Source organism: Leptonychotes weddellii, chromosome 4 (genome assembly GCF_054177405.1).
Source record: "Leptonychotes weddellii isolate Sample4059 chromosome 4, ASM5417740v2, whole genome shotgun sequence".
Lineage (NCBI taxonomy): Eukaryota > Metazoa > Chordata > Mammalia > Carnivora > Phocidae > Leptonychotes > Leptonychotes weddellii.
In genome coordinates, this window is record NC_138372.1 from 57,634,208 (window position 1) to 57,649,098 (window position 14,891).

Below are 14,891 nucleotides of genomic sequence, written 5' to 3' on the forward strand. Positions count from 1 at the left end.
CTGGGGGTGGGTATTGAGGAGGGCACGTTCTGCATGGAGCACTGGGTGTTGTGCACGAACAATGAATCATGGAACACTTCATCTAGAACTAATGATGTAATGTATGGGGATTAACATAAGAATAAAAATAAAAAATAAAAAAAATAAAAAATAAATTAAAAAAAATGATAATACTAAAAAAAAAAAATACAATACAAAATGATAATTGCTATGATAGAAACATGTTTGGTGTACTATAGAAGCAACGAGGAGAGGCACTTAACTCTACCTGAAATAACCATTGTTTTTAGGTTATCCTGGAGCTAAGATTTGAAGGATTAGTAGGTGTTTATCAATAAAAAGATTAGAAGTAAATGTTTCATTTACAAGCATAAAGCAACAGTGGAGGATTGTTTTACCTGAACTACCCATATAAAAAGAATGTTTTTTTTATTAGATATGTTCTCTGTTGAAGTGTATTTAGAAGTCCTAAAAACTTTCCCTGTAGTGATTCCCTTACCAGAAGCTCCAAAGAGAACAGTTTCAAAATCACTAGACCAACTAGTTTATCTCCAAAGCTTTATTGAGTGTTGAAATGCCAAGATTTTGTGATTCACACACACACACACACACACAAAGAAAGTGTGGTGTAGTGCAGACTAGCATCTTAGAAATTAAGAAGTTGAGTTTTTGTTGTAACTCTGCCAGTGTTACTATATATATCCTTCTAAGTTCTGTATATAAATATATACATTCTCTGTTGGAATAATCTCCAAATCAGTATTGCCCCAGACGTCTCATCTTTTTCATACATACTTCCAATGTATATCCCAAATTGAACTCCTAAACTGCTTCTCCTTCTTCATTCCCTGTCCTGCTTATAGGTATTCACTTTCCCAAACCACATTGCATCCAGCTTTTTCACAGTTCTTTGATTTGTATATGTCCTTCTCCTCCCTTTTCATTCTGGCAAGTCTTGCTTATCATGTAAGACTCTAATAAACTCTTTTGTAAAGACTTCTTTGATGATCTGACCTTTCTCTTCTCATGACACTTTGTACATTCCTCTATTAAGCCCATATCATTTTGGACAACTTAACATCTCTAATCTTTATTTTCTCATCTTCAAAATAAATGGGTGAGCAAAATGTGCAATAAAAATTTAAGCTCCACAAGGGCAACATTTTTGTCTGTTTAACCTGCTATTAATATCCCTAAATGCCTAGAATAATGCTTAGCCCAGAGTAGACCCTCAAGTATTTGTTGATTTTTTTTACTATTACCCAGAAAAAAATATATATGTAATTGAATTTATTTTGTGGTTTTTGGACCTAACAAGACTGTTAGTGAAGTGCAATCATTTAAATTTTTCAAAGGCAATCTAATTTATTAATCTTGCTTGTTCTTTTTTTTTTTTTCAGATATGTCTTTTTTTTTTTTTTAAGATTTTATTTATTTATTTGAGAGAGAGAATGAGAGAGAGAGAACACCTGAGAGGGGATAGGGTCAGAGGACGAAGCAGACTCCCTGCCGAGCAGGAAGCCCGATGCGGGACTTGATCCAGGAACTCCAGGATCATGACCTGAGCCGAAGGCAGTCACTTAACCAACTGAGCCACCCAGGCGCCCTCAGATACGTCTTTTTTATTGAAGTAAAATTGATATATTAGTTTCAGGTCTGCAACATAATGATTCAATATTTGTATACATTGTGAAACAATTAACATAAGTCTAATTACCATCTGTCCTCATAAAAAATTAGAAAAATATTTTTTCTTGTGATGAGAACTTTCGAGATCTACTCTCAGCACCTTTCAAACATGCAATAAATTATTATTGACTATAGTAATCATGCTGTAAATTACATTACCATGAGTTATTTATTTTACAACTGGAAGTTTGTACTTCTTGACCCCCTTACCCATTTGATCTACCCTCAACCCCCCTTCACTCTGGCAACCATCTTTTCTCTGTATCTATGAGTTTTGTTTTGTTTACTTGTTTGTTTTGTTTTTTAGATTCCATATATAAGTGAAATCATGTTATTTGTCTTTCTCTGTCTGACTTAGTTCACTTAGCATAATACCCTCAAGTTCATTCCATGTTGTCAAAAATGGCAAAGTTTCATTCTTTTTTCGTGTCTGAGTCATATTCCACTGTATGTATGTGTGTGTATACATACATATATACACACCACATCTTCTTTATCGATTCTTCCATTGATGGACATTAGGTTGTTTGCACATATTGGCTATTGTAGATAATGCTGTAGTGAACAGAGGGGTACATATATTTTTTGTATTAGCATTATTGTTTTTTTTTTCAGGTAAATACCCAGAAGTAGAATTGCTGGATCATATGGCAGTTCTGTTTTTAATTTTTCGAAGAAACTCCATATTGTTTTCCATAGTAGTTGCACCAATTTACATTCCCACCAATATTGCATAAGGGGTTTCCTTTTCTGTGTATCCTTGACATCACTTGTTATTTTTTGTCTTTTTTATAACAGCCATCCTGACAGATGTAAAATGATATCTCATGGTTTTGATTTGCATTTCCTTGATTACTGATGTTGAGCATCTTTTCTTTTTTTAACTTTTTAAATTTTATTAATTTTTTTTTCGAAAGTGTGGAGGGGGGAGAGGCAAAGGAAGAGGGTAAGAGAGTATCTTAAGCAGGCTCCATGCCCAGTGTGGAGCCTGATGTAGGACTCGATCTCACAACCCTGAGATCATGACCTGAGCCAAAATCAAGAGTTGGGTGCTTAACCAAAGAGCCACCCAGGTGACCCTTTTAAAAAATTTTTAATTAATATTTTTAAGTAGATTCTATGCTGGGCATGGAGCCAAATGTGGGGCTTGAACTCACAACCCTGAGCCACCCAGGCACCCCTTGAACATCTTTTCATGTGGCTGTTAGCTATCTATAGATCTTTTGAAAAATGTCCATTCAGATCCTCTGCCCATTTTTTAACAGGATGTTTTTATTGAGTTGATGATTTCTTTATATGTTTTGGATATTAACCCCTTATTAGATATATCATTTGCAAATATTCTTTTTCCCATTCAGTATGTTGCCTTTTCATTTTGTTGATGGTTTCCTTCACTGTGCTGAAGCTTTTTAGTTTATTTTTGCTTTTGTGGTCATTGTCTTTGGAGTCACATCTAAAAAATATTGCCAAGAACAATGTCAGGGAACTTACTGTCTATGTTTTCTTATAGGAGTTTTATGGTTTCTGGTCTTGCATTCACATCTTTAATCAATTTTGAGTTAATTTTTGTGTGTGGTATACGATAGTGGTCTAGTTTCATTCTTTTGCATCTAACCAGTTTTTCCAACATCATTTATTGAAGAGACTGTCCTTTCCCCATTGTATATTCTTGTCTTTTTTTCCATAATATTAATTAACCATATATGCATGGGTTTATTTCTGGGCTCTCTATTTTGTTCCATTGATGTGTGTGTCTGTTTTTATGCCATACTGTTGTAATTATTATCTTTTTAATATAGTTTGAAATCTGGGAGCATGACGCCTCCAGCTTTGTTCTTCTTTTTCAAGACTGCTTTCATTTTTCAAGATCTTCTCTGTTTCAACACAAATTTTAGGATTGTTCTAATTCTGTGGAAAATGCCATTCAAATTTTGATAGAGATTGCATTGAATCTGTAGATTGCTTTGGGTGATATGGACATTTTAATAATATTGATTATTTTAATCCATGAACACAGAGTATCTTTCCATTTATTTGTGTCTTCTTCAATTTCTTTCATCAATATCTTAAGAGTTTTCAGAGTACAGATCTATCACCTCCTTGGTTAAATTTATTTCTAGGTATTTTATTCTTTTTGATGCAATTATAAATGAGATTGTTTTCTTAATTTATTTTGCTGATAGTTCACAGTATATAAAAATAACAGATTTTGTATATTGATTTTATACCCTGTAACTTTACTGAATTTATTCATTTTAACTATTTTGGTGGAGTTTTTAGGGCTTTCTATATATAAAATAATGTCACCTATATATAGTGGCAGTTTTACTTTTTCTTTTCCAATTTGGATGTACTTTATTTTTTAATTTATTTTAATTTATATTTTATTTGCCTAATTGCTCTGTCTAGGACTTCTAATACTATGTTGAATAAAAGTGGTGAGAGTTGGCATCCTTGTCTTGTTCCTGATCTTAAAGCAGTGGGTATGATGTTAGTTGTGTCATATATAGTATTTATGATGTTGAGGTACCTTCCATCTATACCCATCATGTTGATGGTTTTTATCATAAATGGATGTTGGATTTTGTCAAATGCATTATCTTCATCTATTAAGATTAGATAATATAATTTTTAGCCTTCATTTTATTAATGTGTTGTATTATGTTGATTGATTTGCAGGTATTGAACCATTCTTACATCCCTTTAACAAATCTACTTGATCATGGTGTATGATCCTTTTGATGTATTACTGAATTTGGCTTGCTAATATTTTGTTGAGGATTTTTGCATCCATGTTCATCAAGGATATTGGCCTGTAATTTTATTTATTTTTTACAGTGTCCGTGTCTGGTTTTGTCACTAGGGTAATTCTGGCCTTGTAAAATGAGTTTGGAAGTGTTCCCTCCTTTTCAGTTTTTGGAAGGGTTTGAGAAGGATAGGTATTAAATCTTCTTTGAATATTTGGTAGAACTCACCAGTGAAGCTGTCTGGTCCTGGACGTTTGTTTGTTGGGAAGTTTTTGATTACTGATTCAATCTCTTTACTAGTAATTGGTTTATTCAGACTTTGTGTTTCTTCACAAATCAGTCTTGGAGGATTGTATGTTTCTGGGAACTTACCCATTTCTTTTAGGTTGTTGAATTTTTGGTGTATAATTATTTATATTGTCTCTAATGATCCTTTTGTATTTCTTTGGTATTAGTTGTAATTTTTATTTCATTTCTGATTTTTGCATTTGGACTCTTTTTCTTGATGAGTCCAGCTAAAAGTTTGTCAGTTTTGTTTATCTTTTCAAATAACCAGTTCTTAGTCTCATTGATCTTTTTTATTTTTAGTTTCTATTTCATTTATTTCTGCTCTGATCTTCTTATTTCCTTTCTTCTACTAACTGAGCTTCATTTGTTTTTCTTTTTCTAGTTCCTTTAGGTGTAAATTTAGTTGGTTTTTTTTTTAAGATTTTATTTTATTTATTTGAGAGGGAGAGAGAGAGAGGGAGAGAGAGAGCAGGAGCAGGGGGAGGGATGGAGGGAGAATCAGACTCCTGGCTGAGCAGGGAGTCTGATGCGAGGCTCTATCCCAGTTCCCTGGGATCATGACCTGAGTGGAAGGCAGACACTTAACGACTGAGCCACCCAGGCACCCCAGTGTAAAGTTAGTTTATTTGAGCTTTTTCTAGTTTTTTTTTTTTTTTCTTTTTGAGGTAGGCCTGTATCACTGTGGTCTTCCCTATTAGAACTGCTTTTGCTTTATCTCATTGATTTTGGTAAGTTGTATTTCTTTCTTTTTTTTTTTTTTAAGATTTTATTTATTTATTTGAGAGAGAGAGAATGAGAGACAGAGAGCATGAGAGGGAGGAGGGTCAGAGGGAGAAGCAGACTCCCTGCCAAGCAGGGAGCCCGATGCGGGACTCGATCCCGGGACTCCAGGATCATGACCTGAGCCAAAGGCAGTCGCTTAACCAACTGAGCCACCCAGGCGCTCACGGTAAGTTGTATTTCTATTTTCATTTATTTCAAGGTATTTTTTGATTTCTCCTTTCACTTCTTTATTGACACATTGGTTGTTCTGTAGCACATTTTTTAATCTCCACATATTTATGATTTTTCCAGTGTTCTTATAATTTATTTCTAGTGTCATACCATTGTGGTTGGCAAAGATACTTGATATCAGTCTTGGATTTATTGTGACTTGTTTTGTGGTCTAACATATAATCTATCCTGGAGACTATTCTATGTGTACTTGAGAAAAATGTATATTTTGCTGTTTTTGTATGCAGAGTTATATATATATATATATATAAAGTCCATCTGGTCTAATGTATCAACTAAGGTTATTTTCTTATTGATTTTCTGCCTAAATGGTCAATCCATTGATGTAAGTAGTATATTAAAGCCCCTTTCTCTTGTTTTTGCTGTCAATTTCTCCCTTTAGGTCTGTTAATACTTGCTTTATATATTTAGATGCTTCTATGTTGGGTGCATAAATATTTACAGATGTTATATCTTATTGTTAGATTGACCCTTTTATTTTTATATAATGCCCATTTTTTGTCTTTTATTACAGTCTTTAAAGTCTATTTTATCTGATGTAAGTATAACTACCCTTGCTTTTTGGTGGGGGAGGAGGGTTTCCATTTCATGAAACATCTTCTTCCATCCCTTCACTTTCAGTCTATGTGTGTCCTTACATATGAAGTAAGTTCTTGTAGGCAGTAAGGTAAAGAGATAGTGCAAAGATGGTACCTACCGATGCCACAGCACTAGCAAAGTAGAGGGAGAATGCTGAAAAGATGTCCACTGTGCTTTTGTCCTGGAAAGTCTCAACAGGCTCTGCCCCTCTGGCAGATACCTTAAGGTTAGCAAATGAATCTCTTTCACGTTTGGTCTAGGCACTTTTCAATCTGCTACTTTTGTACCTGGTCCCAAAGTGAATGTGTCTGCTTGTGAATCCTCTAAGAGTGGAATCTCCATTTCCTACAGCACTATTTCTCCTGAACGTTAAGTCCTGTTGGTTTTTAAAGCCAGGTGTTTTGGGGGCTCATCTCTCCAGTGCAGGTCCCAAGGGTTGGAGTGTCTGGTGTGGGACACAAACCCCTTGCTTCTCAGGGAGAAGCTCTGTATTTGTGAGATCCCTATCTCCTCCTGTTTGTGGGTTGGCATGCCAGGGGTGGGGTTTTTGGCAAGACCGTGTCTTTGCTTCCCCTACCCATCTAACATGGTCTGTTCATCTTTTTTTTTTTTTTAATTTGTTTTTTTGAGGGTGTGGGTAGAGAGGGACAGAGAAAGAGGGAGGGAGAGAATCATAAGCAGGCTTCAGGCCCAGCATGGAACCTGATGCAGGGCTCCGATCTCACAACCCTGAGATCATGACCTGAGCCAAAATCAAGAGTTGGACACTTAACTGACTGAGCCACCCAGGTTCCCCAATCTGTTAATCTTTTGCTCTGGAGGATCTGTTCAGCTAGTTTTGGGGGTTTTCTTAGGGGGAATTTTTGCATATATAGATGTAGATTTGTTGTGTCCATTGGAGAAGGTCAGTTCAGGATTCTCCTATACTACCATCTTGAACCGCCTCTGATCTTGCTCACTCTTAAGATATTTGACTAAGAATATTGCTAAGTATAGGAATTCAGGACACTTGCAGGGACAAAGATACCACAAGTTGTCCTTGGTAAGATTTGGAGATATTAGCTGATTTTAAAATATTAAAATTGATACTACCTTTAGAAGTAATTTTGGACCAAAAATGTTGAAAACATAACTAAAACTCAAATAGGCTTAAAATGAGATTTAAAAGTCTAATCTGTACCCAAATGACATGATTAATCCTCATGTTTAAAGAGCATGTTACTGTAAACCAAAATTTGCTTAATCTGTACTGACAGTTAATTATAACCGTACTTATATGGATGGAGTAAGGCAAGCACAGCAAGAATTAGTTTTTAAATGTGAAGTTAATGAACTGAACCCTCTGTATCTGAAAACCTGTCATATATGCTTATGAAATGGGGCATAATATTTCCATATAGACATGCAGAGAATGATTCAGTTTTGTAGCTATACTAATTATTTCTATTTTTTCTACTCCTCTTTTAGTTTTTAGCCACCAAATTTAAGAGATGATTATCCATAATTTTATTTCTGATATTTAAGACAGTTGACTTTCTTGGAACCATGTTTTATCCTAACTTAGTAGGGCTATTTTCTCCAAGTTATCCACCTACTTCTTTGGCTGTTCCTTTTCAACCATCTTTGACTGGTTTCTCTTTCTCTGCCCTTAACATCTAAGTAAAGAAGATTTGGCCTTTTGACTAATGTTCTTTTGACTTATTGTTCTCAGGCAGTTTTATCCATGACCATAACTTCAATTACTATCTATTAATTTATTCAACAAATATTTATTGAATGCATTCTGTATGCCAAGCACTGTTTTAGGTGCTTGGGATATGTGAGTGAACATAACAAAGATGGCTGCTTGCATTGTAGTGAGGGAAAACAGCACAGAATGAGCATAGCAAAAAAGAAAGCAAATTTTATAATATGTTAGGAGATTTGATAAGAAAAAAGAAAAAGTAGAGAAGTATAGGAAGTATGGAAGTGCTAGGAGGATATATGAGGGCATTTTCCAATTTTATTTTATTTTATTTTTCATTTTCCAATTTTAAATAGGATGATAAGAGAAGGCATTACTGAAAGGTGACATCTGAATAAAGAAGAAGGAGATGAAGACATTAATTATTTAGATATTTAAGGATCCTAAGGCAGGAGTGTTCTGGAGTGGTAAGGGAAGAGTAAGGGAGCCATTGTGACTGAAAGAGTGAAAAGGGTGAGGAGGAGTAGGAAACAAGGACAGAGATAATGGGATGCCACACCCTGTAGAGCCTGGTAGATCACTGAAAGGACTTCCATCTTTTACTCTAAATGGAATGGAGGAGCCACTGGAGATTTTGAATAGAAAAGCAATGTGATATTACCTTTTTTGAGAATTTGTTATGGGATAGGAGAAAGAAAATTACTTAGTACGAGGTAATAACAGTAGAGATGGTCAGATTCTGTGTATTGTTTGAAGGTAGAACCAACAGATATCCTGACAGATAAGATGTGGAATGTAAGAGAAAGACACATCAAGGATGATGCTATCTAGATATCTACTGTACCTGGATATCCCTTAGGTAATGCAAACTCTTATGTCCCAAACTGAATTTTTAGGTCCTTTATAATAATCTTGATAGATTTGTGGTATGACGATTGTGGTAGGCTGGATAATGGCCTCTCAAATTGTCAAAAGGGATTTTGCAGATGTAATTAAGGTAAGGATCTTGAGACAGGAGATTATGCAGGTGGACCCAGTGTAATTACAAGGGCCCTTATAAGATGTGTCAGAGAAAAATAGAATCAGTGTCAGTGAAGGAGCTATGACTCTATAATGCTGGCTTTGAAGATGGAGGAAGAGGCCATGAACCAAGGAATGCAGGAAGCCTCTATAAGCTGACAAGGAAACCCATTCTCCTGTAGAGCTTCTAGAAAGAACCAGTCCTGCTGACCTCTTGATTTTAGCCCAGTAGCTTCATTTTGGACTTCTGACTTCCAAAACTAAAAAATAACACATTTATATTATTTTAAACCACTAAGTTTGTGACAGTTTGTTACAACAAGAGGAAACTAATACAACCATCAATGAGTCTTAAAATTTAGAAATTTGAAATTAATTCTTGTCTTTCTCTGATGCTCTGCTTCTAATTACTCACTATGTTTTGTTATTCTATTTAATAATATCTCCTCTTTCCCCTACTGCTATTTAAGTTCTCATTATGTCTTACCTGGAGAATTGTGGTATCAAAGAATAGCCAGAAGCTGGAGAAGATGGTGGCAGAGCAGAATTAGTTCTTTCCCTAAAACTATTATAGATACACATGGAAGCTAAGTTAGCACAGAGTGCCTACTATGCAAATTCAGCTTCAAGCAACCTCTCCGGTTACCTACCTCTTTTCAATAAAATTGCTTCCCACAACCCTTTTTCTATAGAAGTTCTGTAACTGCCACTGTACCTGGAGTGTTTGAGCAGTCTACTGACTGGTCTCCCTGCCTCTAGTCCCAGCCTCCCTTCCCAGTCTAGTCTTCAAATGGGAGCTGATGAATCTTTTCATACTACAAATCTGACCTTCACTGGTTGGGCATCATTCATGGTGTAAATTTCAAATTCCTTAGCATGGTCTACAAAGTACTTCAGGATTTCACTTCTAGGCTTCATCTGTCACTACTACCCGATTTCCTATCTTACTTTCTAGCAACTGAATAATTATCTAGACAATTATTGTCATAGGCAATTCTGATAATCACTGAATGCAACATATTGTTTGTATCTCCTTTGGTTTTAGTCATCCCGCCTCTGCCTAGATTATATTTCTTCAAGGGCTAAAGGAAGGGAAAACTTCCTTTCATATTTTGAAAATCAATTTAAGACATCCTCTCTTCTAGAGAGCTTTCTCAGGTATCTGTTCCTTCCCAATAGTGTTAAATTCTTTCTCTGTTCTCTCTACTTGTACGTGCTTCTATTTTTGCATTTATAGTATAATTATAATTTTTATGGTTCACTTACTAGTCTATGAGCTCTCCAAAATCAGGAAATATGGTTGTTTGGCTTTGTATTCCCCAAAAATAACACAGTATTTGGAGAAAATGCTTAATAAATGATTATTGCTATTTTTAACTGAATGGTATCATCTCTCTTTAACTACTTACGGTCTGTCATACAGTGGCATTTAGATTACTATTGGTGGTTTGTTATAAAAATGAACAAACTTAAGTTCCTTTCCCTCATTTGTTCTATCTCCTCTCCTCCAGGGACCTATTTAGACACTTCATTATTACAATGGGGAAATTATCATACTGGAGTGTATCCTGGGGAGGGTGACCAAAAAATGATGTTGCTGTAAGAATAAAGAACAACAGATGATAGGAAACTTAAGGTATTCATTATGGGGACATAATAGCTGTGTTCAAATATTTGAGAGATTTTCATGTAGGAGAAAAAAATAGACTTTGTTCTCCGTAGCTCTGGGGGCAGAATTGGAGAAATGGAGACAGATTTTAGTTCATGATGAATAAGAAGAATCTAATAAAGCTGCATAAAAATTCACTTTTTCTTTCAACAAAATCTTGATTTGAGCTCTTGCAATGTATCTACATAGTTCTAGGCACTGAGGATTCAACGTTGAGGAAGTAGGGTTTTTCCTCTTAATGGAACTTACTTTTAATGACAGTAGATAGTGAACAAAATAATCAATGGGAAAAAAACAGCAAATGAACATATAGTGATCGATGTTATGCAGAGAATTAAAAGTGTCATGATAGTGAATGAGTGGCTTCTTTAGATGGTGAGACCAAAGAAGGCCTCTCTGAAGGGATGACATTTATTTATGTATTTATGGATTTATTTATTTATTTTAAAGATTTTATTTATTTATTTGACAGAGACACAGTGAGAGAGAGAACACAAGCAAGGGGAGTGGGAGAGAGAGAAGCAGGCTTACCGCCGAGCAGGGAGCCTGATGCGGGGCTTGATCCCAGGACTCTGGGATCATGACCTGAGCTGAAGGCAGACACTTAACGATTGAGCCACCCAGGTGCCCCAGAAGGGATGACATTTATACTGTGTTCCACCTGATAAAAAGGAACTAGTCATAGGAAGATCTGAGTAAAGAGATTTCCAGGCAGAGGGAACAGTTATTATTATTTTATTATTTTTTTTAATAAATTTGAGTATAGTTGACACACAATGTTACATTAGTTTCAGGTGTACAACTCAATGACTCAACAAGTTTATACATTATGCTGTGTTCACAAGTGTAGCTACCATCTGTCACCATACAGTGCTGTTACAATATCATTAGCTACATTCCCTATGCTGTGCCTTTTATTCCTGTGACTTACTCATTCCATAACTGGAGGCTTCTATCTCCCATTCACCTTCACTCATTTTGCCCATCCCCTTCCCCCCTTCCCTCTAGCAACCATCAGTTTATTCTCTGTATTTATGGATCTGTTTCTGCTTTTTCTCTATTTATTCATTTTGTTCTTGAGATTCCACATCTGAGTGAAATCATATGATATTTGTCTTTCTCAGTCTGACTTATTTCACTTGGAGATAACAGTCATTACAGGACCTTCAGGCAGGAATGAAATTGAAGATGTTCACGAAACAGAAAGGTCTGGGTGGCTGGAATATAGTATTCAAGGGGGAGAATGACATGAGATTGGATTTGGTTGATATAGTGAGAGACCAGATCATGTGGGACTTTTAAAAAACGGGTATTGAGTTTGAATTTTATTTCACTTGTAATGGGAAAGATTTGGAGGATTTTAAGCATGGGTGATATATTTCACATTTTTATAAGGTTGTTCAGGCTTCTGAGTCAAGAATAGATTACAGGAGTTGAGGGAAGAGTGGAAGCTGAAAGACTCTTTGGCAGTCTGTAGCAGTTGTGCAGGGCAAGAGATGAATGTGGCTTCACCTGGGTTAAGGAATGGAGGAAACAAAAAGTGTAATTGGGATATGTTTTAGAGACATAGTCAAAAGGACTTGCTAATGTGTTGATGAATGAAAGAGAAGAATCAAGAATAAATCCTGGATTTCTGTCTTGAGCAACAGGATAGAACAGAAGGGGCCATTAGTCAGATAGGGAATTCAGGGGAAGGAACAGGTTGACAGGGAGAGAGTAAGATTAATATTCTGTCTTATTTCTGTTACGTTTGAGATGCTTTGTGGAGATGTTGAGTAGACAACTTTATATAGAAGGAATCTGGAGCTCAGAGGAAGAAAGGTCAGGGCTGGAGAGAAAGTGGAGAGTCATTGGCATACACATAATATTTAAAGTCATGGGAGACAGAACAGGTATAGCTGGGAAACAGAAGGGTCCTGGGCAAAGGAATGGTTTACCTCATGAAATAGTTAACTACTACTAGAGTTGTTCAAGCAGAGACCATATGAGCATCAGCCAGGGATGTTCAACATAGGGTTGCTGCCCCAGGTGGAAGTTTGCTAATGAATTCATAGATCCCATCTGAATCTAAATAAAATTCTATGATTCTGCAAGATCCAGATGATGTTGTGGTACATAGAATTGGCTAGTAATGTATTTTCCCTTGTGGATGTGTCTAAGTCAAAATTTCTTGATTTTAAAACTGTCACTTAAGACAGTTGTTAATGGCACTGTATCATATCCCACTGTGTGTTTCTCTTTATTTCATTTTCCTTCCTCTCCTTTCAGTTTTCCCCTTTTGCTTCCCATTTAAAAATTTTTTAAATTTATCTTCGCTTCCTCTGTTTTACTCCATTTTTCTTTTCCTTGGGCCTACAATATAGGCGTTACTTAGTCCAGCTAGTGACACTCAGAAGCCGCTGCTCTTTGTGATAGTTACAGATATAATGCTCCTTAAAACAACCAAAAGGTGCTATTTGGGGGTTTTATTTACTGATATCCCAGACCGCAGCTAGTTCATGTACTTGGGTGTTCATTAAGGAAAGCAATCCAGTGGTTCTCCAATATCACAGTGATACACAATCAAGAGGACAACTGCTTCAGGCAGAATCTAAATTGGTTTAGTCTTTAACTGATCTTATCTGTCTTGTTTTTTACTGCATTCTTGCTCCTATCATTGTGCCTAGCTAGTATAGTGCTTTATACTTAGGAAGGTGGTATATAAGTAATTCGTTGAATGAGTGAACAAATGCACATTAGTTCTAATCAAGCTAGTACCCCAAACTGTAGAGTGAGTTAGTTACTGCAAACTAAGTAACTTTAGAATCTATATTATGGACTTTACAAAGAGGTGACATTGAAGATTTTATTCTATGAGATCCTCAGTAGTATTCATTATTTAGTTTGACATTTCAGACTATGTGAAAATTTAGTTCTATAACAGACTTAATCAGATATTTGACTTCATTGTGTTCAATCTTGGAGAATTTGGAGTCATACAAAAAGGGAATTATTATGTTTAATAACTATTACTAAGTGAATATGTGTGTACATTCTGCATTATACTTTGAAAGTCATTTTACTATATACGCACTATAGATATATATTAACGGTATTTTTAAGAAGAGATTACGGTATTACCCAAAATAATGTCTTTGTCTAGTTAGAGAAATCTCAGTTGTTGAACATGCCATTACCTTGAGCACTAACATGTAAACTTTATAGAGCGGAACTGCTAGAAATTTATTGGTAATAATAATGTATGTATAAGGGAGCATTTATTGAATAAATAATGAAGGAGTGAACAAATGAATGAGCAATCAAGTCAGGATTCCTCATCCATATATAGTCACTACATGTGTTGATTTTAGAAAAAAAGAAGTAATATAATCTCCTAAAGAGAAATTTTCTCCTCTTATGGTGAAAACATGAGATTATTACCTCCATATCAGTGCCAGGTTACAACTTCTGTCTTGAACATAGTCCTTTGTCTTCTTGAGAAGCAGTTCCACAAAGTCAGGATTACCTTTTCTGGCGAAAACCCAGTACAGAATTGTATTCACACATATTTCAGTAAATTCAAGATTAAAATTTAGTTCGAAACGGTATCCTGATTTTTCCACAAATGCAATATAATCTGAAAGTAGTATGTCAAACCCATCCAAGTTGACATGCCTCAGAATTTTTGCCAGGGTTCTGTAAATCCTAGGTTCATAACAGTGATATCCCCACTGACCCAAAAACTGCAAGGATGGTCGTTTAACAATTTTGTCAATGAGATTGCAGAATATATTGCTTCTTGGACAAGAAGTCTTACGGCATAATTTAGAAGATTTACTCATTGCTATTTAAGGCAACAATATAGAAATAAAATCATAGGAAGTCATACTGTAATCCTTCAGTTACATATTTTGATAACATGGTAGGCTTTACTCCATAGACAGGAAGTGCCGTTTAAACTGTAGCCAGAAAAAACATCATATGAAATATTACCATAAAGTACTGGGTGACATCACAATAGATGGTGATCTGTCATCAGCACAGGTCAGAAATTTGGGATAGTATATGTAACTGGTGACATTTGAGAGAGATGTATTGGACATAAATGGCATGTGTAACAGCTAAGAGCTAATATTTTTAAGTCTAAAACTTCAGCTCAAGCCAGAATGTATTTTTGTGAAGTACTGAAAACATAGTCTATAATATATTAGACAAAATAATA

General features: G+C 35.5%; 1 protein-coding gene across 1 annotated transcript in view; it reads right to left on the bottom strand.

The window, feature by feature from the left end:
* Nucleotides 1–14,511, bottom strand: part of ASB17 (ankyrin repeat and SOCS box containing 17) — an 18,430-nt gene extending 3,919 nt beyond the window's left edge. Inside the window, exon 1 of the mRNA XM_006733577.2 lies at nucleotides 14,111–14,511. Within this exon, the coding sequence (XP_006733640.1) occupies nucleotides 14,111–14,511 (401 nt within the window). The remainder of the gene's footprint in view (nucleotides 1–14,110) is intronic.
* Nucleotides 14,512–14,891: the final 380 nt, after the last annotated feature.